Source organism: Haliaeetus albicilla, chromosome Z (genome assembly GCF_947461875.1).
Source record: "Haliaeetus albicilla chromosome Z, bHalAlb1.1, whole genome shotgun sequence".
Lineage (NCBI taxonomy): Eukaryota > Metazoa > Chordata > Aves > Accipitriformes > Accipitridae > Haliaeetus > Haliaeetus albicilla.
In genome coordinates, this window is record NC_091516.1 from 6,284,668 (window position 1) to 6,296,908 (window position 12,241).

Here is a 12,241-nt window from a genome sequence, read left to right on the forward strand (position 1 = left end):
CACATGCACAAAACAACATGTCCATCAGAACATTCTGCTGTTTAGGTAGGTAGCAATGCACACCACAACCAGCATGGTTCAAGCAGCTTGACTACAGATTTGCAACAACAAACAGGACATACTCCCATCAGCTGCAAGTCACTGCCAAGACTCTGGTGATAGCAAGCACCTTTTATTTAAGGCTAGAAGTAGAAAATATATTTGTACCTTTCCTTTCCAGCAGTCTACCCACAGAATATCAACAGTGATTGTGAATGGAATTGTCCACATTTCCCAAAGGGTAACACATAAAAGAATTTTTTCCTGCTGCCCTTTTGTGCCTTTGTTTTGCTGCTCATGTCAAGGACACGACATGGGAAAGGGAGGAGTAGACAGGATATGCTATATGAGCACTGTTATTACTTTAACTTTGCATTTTCCAATGGGAAACCACATCGGGGAGGGGAAGAGTCTCACAGGAAGCTTTTCATACTGTAAGTCACAGGCGTGCTCCTGAACTTTCCACACATGTTCCCATCATTAGCTCCTACTCTGTGACTGCCTTTAGTTATTGCTTCAGTTGGTTTCTCTTCTCTTAAAGAGCTTCCCCTCCACCACTTCATGGATAAATATTACTTCTGTTTTGTTCTAATGTCAGGCAAATTCCTTAGTATACCAGCTGTTTCCAGTCAAACCATTTCAAGACATGAATTTATCATTATAAACAAAGACAAATGTAAGTTAATCCAAAGTAAACCAGGGAACTAAAAGCACATTTGCATCATTTACTACACTTACCCTATATAAACTATAGTAAGCACCATTGTATAAATGCATCATTTACTTCCACATCTTACTGCAGAAATTCAAGCCAAGCAAGAGGCTACTAATACCAAAATATTAATTAATCATTTTCAGGAAGAAGATGCCAACATTGATGCAACACTGCTAGAGTGCATCACTTTTGCTATACCCAGCATCTGCAAAGCTGAAAGCTCTACAGAGAGCTTTTTGTTATCATTATTTTGTTTTTAAATGTTTTCTAATTGTTTATCTATTGATGACATATTTGCAATCAAGGAAAACTGTTGCTTTCGAATTTCCTGAGAAGGGAAATGTTGTTTTCCAGTATTTTTCTTTCTAATGCATACCAGCAAAGGACCACACTTCCACTAAGTCTCCTTAGTTTTTCTGAATGGTTCTCACCACTGAAGAGGCTTCTGTCCTTGTTATCCAAAACAACAAGCAATAGGAAAATTACTTTTGGCTTATTCCTAGAGTCATACTTAGGGGGTAGGGAGAGGAACGAATACCTTATTACCCCTGTTCAAAAAAGCAGCAAACAGTTGAGAAGAAAAAAGTCTCAAAGCCTAGTACAGCGTATGAGAGAACCTTCCAGAGAAAATGTGTAGGCATACGACCATGCGCACCATTTCTGAGTTGAGTCTGAAGTATCTATAAAGGCATCAAACACACCATTATAAAGACAACAAACTTTGGATTATTTTTCCTCTGAGGTTCATGTAGGTTGAACTCTCCATCATTATTTTATTAGGATTTTTACCTGGCTAAGAAAATTAAATCAGAAACAGAAAGGAAGTTAATGATAAATCATAGAATCATTTAGGTTGGAAAAGACCTCCAAGATCAAGTCCAACCATTAACCATGCCCACTAAACCATGTCCTGAAGTACCCTGTCCACTCGCTTTTTGAATATCTCCAGGGATGGTGACTCCACCACTTCCCTTGGCAGCCCATCCCAATGTCTGACAACCCTCTCAGTAAAAAAATTCTTCCTAATATCTAACCTAAATCTCCCTTGCCTCAACTTGAGGCCATTTCCTCTTGTCCTATCTCCAGCCACCTGACAGAAGAGACCAGTACCCACCTCACTACAACCCCCCTTCAGGCAGTTGTAGAGAGCGATATGGTCTCCCCTCAGCCTCCTCTTCTCCAGAGTAAACAGCCCCAGCTCCCTCAGCTGCTCCTCACAAGACTTGTGCTCCAGGCCCCTCACCAACTTGGTTGCCCTTCCCTGGACACACTCCAGCACCTCCATGTCTTTCCCGTAGTGAGGAGCCCAAAACTGAACACAGCACTCAAGGTGCGGCCTCACCAGTGCCCAGTACAGGGGAACAATCACCTCCCTGCTCCTGCTGGCCACACTATTTCTGATACAGGCCAGGATGCCGTTGGCCGCCTTGGCCACCTGGGCACACTGCTGGCTCATATTCAGCCGGCTGTCGACCAGCACCCCCAGGTCTTTCTCTGCTGGGCAGCTTTCCAGCCACTCTTCCCCAAGCCTGTAGCGCTGCATGGGGTTGCCGTGACCAAAGTGTAGTACCCGCCACTTGGCCTTGTTGAACTTCATACAACTGGCCTCAGCCCATCGATCCAGCCTGTCCAGATCCCTCTGTAGAGCCTCCCTACCCTCAAGCAGGTCGACCCTGCCTCCCAACTTGGTGTCGTCTGCAATAAACTTTCCTACAAGCTGTCATATGCTTAAAATCTTCACAGTCATGAAGATTCAAGAAGCAATTTATCTGCCTGTTCCCACACTTCCAATTGATGCATCTGACTCAGACACTTGTATGGTGGAAGAAGAAGAAATGTGTCTGAAAAGACTGGTACTTCTGCCAGAAGGTACTAGCTGTGTAAAACAAACAGAGGAAATGGAGTTTTATGTTGGTTGGTTGGCTGTTTTTTTAATCCCAAAAGTTTTCACTTAAGTTTATAATAATATTTTCATTTTAGGATACACATCGTTCAACTTCAGCTCCTTACAAATATCTATAGTTTTTATATTAATCACCTCTGCTTCTCTACTCCCCCCTTTGAGGGTATACACTTCTAAGTAATCTCATCTGGTTTAATTCCCCAAAATGGTCATCACATCTCCTTCTGTGCTCTTGCAAAGATCTATGTTTTTCTGAGCTCAAGACAACAAAGCTTCATCCTCTTAGTCATGGTAGCTGAAGGCGGCATGGCTCTTTTGCCACAGATAACTATATAAACCCTTCCTCCATCTCATAATCCGCACAGGCCTGAAAAGCAGGAAGCCTATTTAATGGAGTAGTACAGCTAAAGTAATGGGTGCTCAGGAGTGTTACTGATAAGCAGCTTGATAACAGACCAACAATTGAGATGTCTGTAGTCCAAAGGACTAAGAGCCTTTGCAAGATACTTGCAGCACTGTACAAAGAGGACCGAGGATGTGCAGAACAGGAAGTGTCCAAGTAATACAGTACAAACTGAAGACATGGTACTGGTAAGGACTGGCATTTGAGAGACTGCTTAGCTTTTGGATAAAAATCAATCAATTAACAACAAAAAAAAATCTATTAAATCTGAAAAACAGCATGCAGTAGAAAGCACACAATACAAGATATAAGGAATTAATTAAATGGGAAATATGAATTGGAGTTCTGTGGTTTGCTTCTTGACATCAGTAGGGAGCACCATACTTGGTAGCTGCCAGACTGCTCGCATACCTAAGCAACAAATCCAGTGACTGAGTTACATGACAGAGCATGAGCAGTGCAGAGGGAGAACTATCATACTGCATTGCTGCATAGCTCTCACTTCAGCAGGCCTCCACCTTTACTCTGACACCAAAGCTGTCCAAACCCATTCTGCAGTCAGATCACCTGAAACTCTCCTTTCCAATGACAGGCATTCCTATATAAGCAAGTACTCTCAGCACCTAGCATTTTCCTAAAGGAACTATTTTAGCCCTCAAACGCACCTTACATGGGATACATGTCCTCCCTCTACACTGTGGCCACAACAGTGCACCTCTGGATGCTCCGAAGCCTAGTCATCACCCTCTTCACCTTCCTCCCTTAAGTACCAGCAGTCAATAAAATCAGTTCCTTCCAGCATTTTCATAAATGAAGGTAGCTCTTTATATTTTGTAATTTAAAATGTTTGATGAAATTAAATATTAGCTGCCCAAAAGGTCACAATGAGGTATCAGTTACTCAACTATCACTATAACTGCAGCTACCACAACTTTGCAGTGCACTACAGTATATGCACCACACTTACCTATTTTAAACTAAACCAGAACCAATTATTGTCAGAGGCTATATTCTGCTATACATTATAACTGCTTATACCCAATTCTGCACTACACAACTTTTATACTTGGACATCCTCTCAAATTAATTTGGACAGCTTACTACAGCCTTCTAAAGAGCTGGCAGATGGCTTGTATACGCTGCAGCCATTAAAACCTCATACTGTAACCCTCTCTGATCCTTCAAGATAAGCGTACTCTTATCACATAGGCATTTAGAGAGAGAAAGTCTTCCTAAGGAACTTAAAATACCACAGGAAAATATGCCTTTGACTTTGCAAGTACCAGTTTCCTTCATGAGAATTTTGTCCATATTGCCCAAATCTGTTATTTTCTATCATTTAGAAAATAGTCTTTTAGATGTTGAAAACAAAATGCACGCAAATGGCACAGGAAAAAAATTCAAGCAGATATTAAACCCTACATGGAACCAAATTCTGAGAATAAAAGCAAATGTTAAGCTTTGCAATTCTGTCCTCAGGTAAGACTTACTGGTGGTACATAGTCCTCACAGTTGTTCAAAAGTAACCTACTTTTGACTGTACAGCCTAACAGAACAGGAAGTGGTATGTGCCAGGCTTCCTCCTGAAAAGTATTAACAGTAGGAGCAGCACTCCCACTCCAAAAGCTCCAGGATTTGAAGCATGATTTGAGCAAGTGTCTTATACATTGTGTAAGCTCTCTGCTTACACAATGTTAAAGAATTAAGCCGAGCTTACACAATGAATTTCTATGAAACACACCATTCATTTAACTGTTATCATTAATTGGAACGACTGGGAGCAGCAAAAAGAGTAACAGCATATTTGGGACATATGTTTGAAGTAAACCTCATATATCTTTTATATAACTTAATTAACATTTGGGAAGTTTAACGTAACAGCATTTGGAAAATATTAAGGCACTCCAGACAGTATGTGCATTTAGCTAACATGCTTTAATATATGACATTACTCAAACATCATGGATATTTAAAAGCAAATGTATACAAACCCTTCAGCAATTACATTAGGCTAGAATTCTCAGCAGTTGATACATATGAATTCTAAATTTTCTTATAGTTTAAGAGGTTGGCTGAATTTTTCTTTACCTTTTTAATTAAGAAGTGGAGAATACATTCTCTGTCCTGGTATTACTAACTCTTTGACAGGACAAAACCATGCTGTAGTCTGTTTATGCAAACTAATATGACAAATCCCTTTTGCTAACTGCACTGCTTAATCCTGATCCCAAAAAACTAACTTCTTTTCATTCAAATGGCATTAACACTTACAAAAATTATTTAGTTAGTTGGAACATTGCCTTACCGTGTAAATGCCAATTCTACAAACAGCAAATGAGAGCTGGATACATTCAGACATAGTCTAAAGAAATTAAAATAAAGACATTACCAAGAATGCTATTTATTAAGAATTAGTTTTTCTTCCCATCTCTCCCCTCTCCCCTGAAAGAAACACCTCATGGTATATTACTTTTTCTTCTGTAAGGCCGTATTAAACACGGTGAGAAAAATGCCATATAAATTCAGATTATGCAGATACCTACCTTTCATATGGAAGGAGCTACCAACACCATTACACTTACTAATTCAGTATTTCATTATAGGCCTCAAATTACCTAATGCTGCCCAAAATGCCTGGACAGAACATTAACGTTTTGCATGCAAGCTTTCAGTCCCATCTACTCTGGTTTAAAAACAACCTGCAAGAGACATTTTAATAGAGCAATGTGCTTTTTGGCTTCTTAGTGGACTGTAAAGAGCTTCGATGTTTAGATACTATAGTCCTTCTCTCCTTGTATCATCGTTCAAATTCTCTTTCTCTATATATCAAAATAATGCATGTAATTTGATGTTCCCACATTTCTGAAGTCATACTCCTTTAGTTTTCTGAGATTTTCATGTTCAAAATAGAACTCTCTACTGTCTTGAATATTTTACTCTGCTCTTACAGCTGTGAATAATCATATTAAAAGTTTTTACCCTCAACTCACTCAACTTCCAATATGTTGTGGTGCCACAATTCTATGTCTTCTGCAGTCACCCAGAGAGGCTGAGGATGGACTATGAATTTCTGATGAAACAGATGAAAAACACCTTCTTTAAATAGCATAAAGAAGCCAGAAAATAAATGCAATTCCCTAACACCAAAATAAAACCTATTGTAGGCTTGCCATTTTTTGTGTACAGTCAGGTATAATAAACGAGGTTTACAATGATTTATTCAGAAGAGAAATTGAAGAATTACTTTAAGTAAGGTATCTGAGAAGTCACTGTAGGCAAAAATTAAAGCAATCAAGTGGAACATTTTTACTATATGTTTAACAAGTTCAGACATCATCTGCATGTATTTTAAGATGCTGAAGGTGAAGTGCTGAATGCTACAGACTTTAAACAGTATCAGTGGAAACTTTTTTCTTCTGGCCTCTGCTTTCCAACCTCCACCCCCCCCCCCCCCAAAGAAAAACCACAATTGAATTACCCGTTCAATTAGAATTGTGACTTCAAAAATTAAAAGAGCAGCTCTTATGAATTATGAGTAATAAAAAAATGTGTACCAACATTTTTCTTCTTCTGTAACTGTCACATTTAAATTTTAAACAAACAGTATTTCACTGTGTCTGAAAGTCAAAAAGCACAGCACAAAAACCTGAAAGCAAACTTCAACAGCATTCTTGATTTTCTTTTCTTACTGAAAGCAATCTAGAATATTATAACTGACAAGGAAATGCTGCTTCAAAACACCATTTAAATTGTCAGGGTATTTTTCTTTTTTTGTTGTTATTTTTTTTGTTTCCAGCTTTCAGAACAAACATCCAATTCTATGACTTGTGCTCTGAGTTTCCCACAGAAGAAAAGTCACAGAAAAATAGGAATAGAACTGACTTTGAGAAATCCTATGTTACAGAAAGTGGTGGGGTGGGGTTATAAACCATACCCAGACCCCTCCTGACGGTATTTGCAGACCTTGTTCCAAAGGTTCCAGGGATGGATGACTTCCCCGAGCAATCTAGCCTAGTGCTTCATTACCCTCCCTACTAGAAAGTTTCCTAATGTTTAACTTGAGTCTACTGCTGTTTAAGCCCATGCTTAAACACAGGGTGATACAGTGATTTGTATTTTCAGTATCGTGACAGATTCTATGTTGATGGTAGACACAATTTTATATACAAAGTAAAAGATTATTTCACATGGCAAGGGAAGTAAAGATGCAGCAGCAGCAAACCATGAGCTTCTCAATGTATGTAGTTTGCTTTTATTCTAGACAAACACAGCATTATAAATTGTCTTCCTTTTTAAATTTTTGTTCAGTACTTCCAGGCTATACATTCATGGGAGAACTAAGCTGCAGTTCAAATTCCCCAGCTAGTGCCCGTGGACACTTGCTTCAGTAGAAAAAAGCAAGCTACATCTGTGTTACCTTACTCATCTGTTGTTGGATTTGCTACTACTAATGTTTTGAAATCAACAAGCTATTAAAAGGCATGAATTCTAAAATCATCTCCCCTTCCTACTGTCACATACAGTACCAGTGAATGTTTCCCCTATGCATTCCCCAATGAAATGTTAAGCGAACCCCTTCCCCAAGCCTCCAAGAAAATGCTTATGATCTGCAGTCTATAGCGTTAAAAAAGCTCATTAATTCCAATGCTGTTCTTAGCTTCTCTCTTATGTTCAGCCCTCCCCCCCCAAAAAAATTTACATTCCCCCCAATATTATTTCAGTTTAATCACTGAAAAACCATCAGGAACTTATATAAATAATTAGATGTTTAGTGATACTATCCTACAGACTATCACTCTGATCACTGAATTACAACATATATGATAATCTGCTGCTACAACGGGGAATTTATTCTTGATACTTTTAATCATTCATTACTTCGGTTTTGCAACTTATTTTGGACCATACCATTAGGGAACAAAACAATTGTTGGAGAATTTGCATTTAATTTACTTACAGTTTATTGTTGCTTTCTGTAAGGATTTTACATGGTAAGCATGAAAGTAAAAGAAAAAAAAGTCATGTAAAAATATACCTACAAAGATTACAAAAGAAAGATACCTTGTTTGATACAATTCTACAAAGACTTATTCTTAACACAAGTCACTTAACATGCCTAAAGTGAGAAAAGCAGTCATCAGATCAAATATGTCAAACAACACAAGCATGCATCTCTGCCAATAGGCATTCTTCTGCTTATGCAAAGGGTCATCTCACAAACATTAAATAATTTCTCCAGCTGGAAACTAAACTCAGGGCTAACACATATTTGCCCCAAACTTTGTTATTTTAATCATATGTTGTAAAAACATGACTCTTCATAATGACTTAGAAAGATGTCTGCCTTGCAGCTGTGCAACCTTTCATTCACAACAAGCATTTGTCTGTCCAGTTTTTCAAGCATTCAGCTATCAATACAAATATTAGTACAAAATAATTTCCGTATTTGGTGTTTACAGCAAAACAAAAAACCTCATACAGCTCTGACAGACACACAGTGGTCTGCAACTGCACAGATTTGTTGGTTTAATATCTATATCTTCAGCAAATACAAAATTAAATTCCTACCCATAATATTTACAAGAGAGCAAATTTTGAAGAGATTAATTAGAGCATGTTCTGCAACTGATCACTTCAAAGCTGCAATCACCGAGTCAAAAGCACTAGTTTCAAGAACCTTGGTGGGCAAAAGGGAAGGAGGGATCCTAATCACCTTCTCAGAAAAGGCACATAAGGCTCGACACCTTACACAGAACTGCAGGAGCTGGGTATCCTCAATTCAGCCAACCAACAGAAATACTCACCTTGACCTCAGCTTGTTTTGCCATAATCCTAAATAAATTACAGCACTGAGTATAGTTCCAAAACCACAAAACTACAAAGCAATATGAGAGAAGGAAGTTGTCGGGTTTCTTCTGGTGATATGTTTCTTTAGTAAAATAAAGATTAAGATGCCCTCCTGCTCATTTATAAAGGAGTGGTCCACCCCAGTAATCACTTGGAATTACCGGACCTTCCAGGCAAAAGCTTTTCTGCTTCCATTCTTATCTGCAACTTCTTCAGTGCGTAAGAAATGTGAAAATTAGCAATACAAGTGTAAACAATATGCAGATTTTAAGGTACCTGTATGTATGGAGCCTGAAAGAAATTCTCAGTGCTTATGTGTTTTAAAGGACGTGTAGGTACCCAAAATCACACACAACTATGCTACAGTACAGGTAGCAGGAACTTTGACCAGAACTGCTGTTTGCTAAGCCTGTGTACTGAGCTCCAAGTAGTAAGTAACCCAAAGGCTCCTTTTTCTGCACAAGACGTCACAGACCTCTAGCACATTCCATTAATAACATTCCTAATTTAAACTCCCCAAATTCTTTATTAATACAGTTCTCAGGATAAAAGACACACAAAATATTTTCATATTCTCCTTTAATGATGAATAATTAGATTTTTAAAATACCAACCTTCTTGTACATAATCATTAGAAAAATAATTCTGAGTTTAGAGACTAGAAGAAACCTGATGCTGACAGAAAGGCAATGATATGCGAACAGGAAGTAGGACTGGATCCAAGAACTCTCTTGTCATCATAAAAAGTAATCAAGTGGATGCACCAGAGAACAATGCTCTCCCCTCTTTTCAGTAATATTCTCACTAGAACAGTTTTCCACAACTGTTTCCCAGACTGCAACGGTTCTGACAGAGAAAGATGCAGATTAGCCAACAAAAAATTAATAGCTGCAGGAACAGCATAGACATTTGTCAAGAATTCTGTACCTTTTCTCCAGTCTTGGTGGAGATTATGCAAGTTTCTAGGTAAGAATAAAGCACTGGGAGAAGGGATCACTCACTGTAGAGTGCATCATCACTCTGCTCTCTACACAGGATGTCAATTCAGTTTCAGGTTCACTCAGTGTTGTGGGCCTTACATATAAAGTCATAAATTGGTTAGGATACAAATGTTGGAAGGCCAGTAGCCTCTGCTCGTATGTCAAGGCAGCAGCTCCAAGCAGAAGGAACACTTTAGCTACATATCCCTGGAGCAGATTAAGCATCTTCATAAATCCCTCTGAATAAAAAGTCTCACCTGTGCAGTCAATGCAATTCTGCTTACACTGGGGAGTGCTCCTGGACACTATCCAGAGTACCTCCATTTTCTAACTGGAGTTTCCTGTTCTGGAACTAGATCTAGCTGTCCACTCAATGAGGAGGGATGGAGGTTTTTAGCACACAGCATAAGCACCAGGACATACAGGGAATCACACCTCATGGACACATCCTCAGGTTCCAGCAATCCCAGCTTCAGGATCTCCACAAACCTACCATCGCATCTGAACATCATGTTTAATACTCCCCTGCAATGGACCTGTCTTCCAAGACACTGTACAAATTCACAGTCTACTCATTTTGGCCTCCCTAACGTTACTGCACAAGTGAGACACAGAATTCAACTATACTCATGGGGAAAAAAAGTTCCTGGATTGTAACTGTCATCGAGTTCTTCTATTGGGAGAAATTACTTATTGCCTATTTACCCTCTCTTTATGATTTCAAACATGCCTATAATATTGACTCCCCACACCATTCAGCTGTCTCTTCTTCAGACTGAAGGGCTATAACTATTTAATCCCTCCTTGTATGGAAGCAATTTTTTTCTTACAATTACCGTGTCATCCTTCTCTGTATCTTCTTTGGTTTTACAATACTCTTGCTTGAGATGGTACAGCCAGAAATGTAGCATTTAAGACAATAGCAAACTGTACATTTAAGCAGTGTAAAAATGAGATTTCTTCTTCTTTTTCCTTCTTAATACTCTGAACTTGTTGACAGACATTGGGGTTGAGATGACATTTTAAGGAAGGATCCTCTATTTTAGGGCCTATCCATGCATCTGTATTGCCATGTGACTTCTGCTATAAATATATGCAACTTTACATTTACCAACACTGAATTTCATCTGCCATTTTATTACCAATATAAAGAAGGGTACTATGATTTTTTTCCCAGGTTCAATGTGCACTCTCAATATTTGTCTCTGCATCAGCCTATCCAAAGCATATGCAGTTTATACAACTAAACACAAACACTAAATTCCCTTCTAATGTCTGCATTCTCTTCTCCCTCTTATTCACTGCCACAGCAGCTCTATCGATGCTCATTTATGAAACTGACTATTGACAGTTTACAGAACGATTACTTCATTTTTAATTGCTTCAAAGTTTGTCATCTCTATTAGAGGCAAACTCATATAAAGGAAGACTAGGCAGTAGTTGCTGTAAAAGCTAACAAAACATAGAAAACAGATGCTTCTTCCATCCAAAACCTCCAAGTCATAACAAGAAAAAAAAAACAAGTCTGCAAACTCACTTCCCCCATATCAACAGTTCCTACTGGCTCTTGGATGCCATCTTGCTTCCCCAGACTCTCCAATGTCAAAAACTACTGTGGTCCTGTGAACAAATTTTTCTTCTACTGCTCCACCAAAACATACACCATAAAAGCAAAGCATTGTACAAAGATTCATGTTCTTCTTGCTGTTTGTCCTTAAAAGCAACAAAGCTGTAGGGCAGGACTGCATCTAAACATAAAGAGGACCTGTCAGCTAGACTTCCTGCTTTGTGTCTCTTCCTCAGACAGCAGGAAGCTACTTACACCCTCGTGTTGGCAATTGCAATAGTCACCTTATCAGGCTGCCAGCAAGACAAAAGAAAAGTTCTGTACTCTGAAGAGCTCCAACATGAGATGAGCCAACCTCTTATTCAATTGCAAATACCTTATTTATGTCCCCAAGGACTTTTATACAGTCAGACAGTTTGCACTTCAGAAAGTTTTGCTGCACACAGAGTGAAAAAAAGCAAAAACAAAATACTACAGAGTATTATGAGCCAAAACCCAAACAATCACAAGATTTTAAGTACTGCATATGTTTTTCTCCTTATGGCTTTACAGCTGTTCAGGCCCACATTAGTGCTTTTAAGTTTGAAACAAAAAATACTACTTTTGTTAATGGAAAGCTGATATCCTCACATAATCACAAAACTTCAGAACTCAGTTTAAGAGAATAAACATCACAAACTGGCAGTATTAAAATACACGAGCTGATGATACTGACAACAAGCCAAAAATGGTAATGAGCTTGGGGTATTAGGAGGAATATTCTGTCCTTACTAAATGCAGATTTTCT

The 12,241-nt window shown here is 38.7% G+C and overlaps 1 protein-coding gene across 6 annotated transcripts in view; it reads right to left on the reverse strand.

Moving 5' to 3' along the window:
- The window catches only part of ARL15 (ARF like GTPase 15), a 229,789-nt gene that overhangs the window by 209,767 nt on the left and 7,781 nt on the right, over positions 1–12,241 (reverse strand). For 2 of the 6 annotated variants that reach the window (XM_069776735.1, XM_069776741.1), the window contains exon 2: positions 5,366–5,422. The exons of 1 other annotated variant lie outside the window; for it this stretch is intronic. In XM_069776735.1, the coding sequence (XP_069632836.1) occupies positions 5,366–5,422 (57 nt within the window). Of the gene's footprint in view, positions 1–5,365; positions 5,423–6,039; positions 6,067–8,017; positions 8,034–12,241 lie in introns of those variants that run through there. 3 more of the 6 variants (XM_069776737.1, XM_069776739.1, XM_069776738.1) reach the window with 3 other exon arrangements.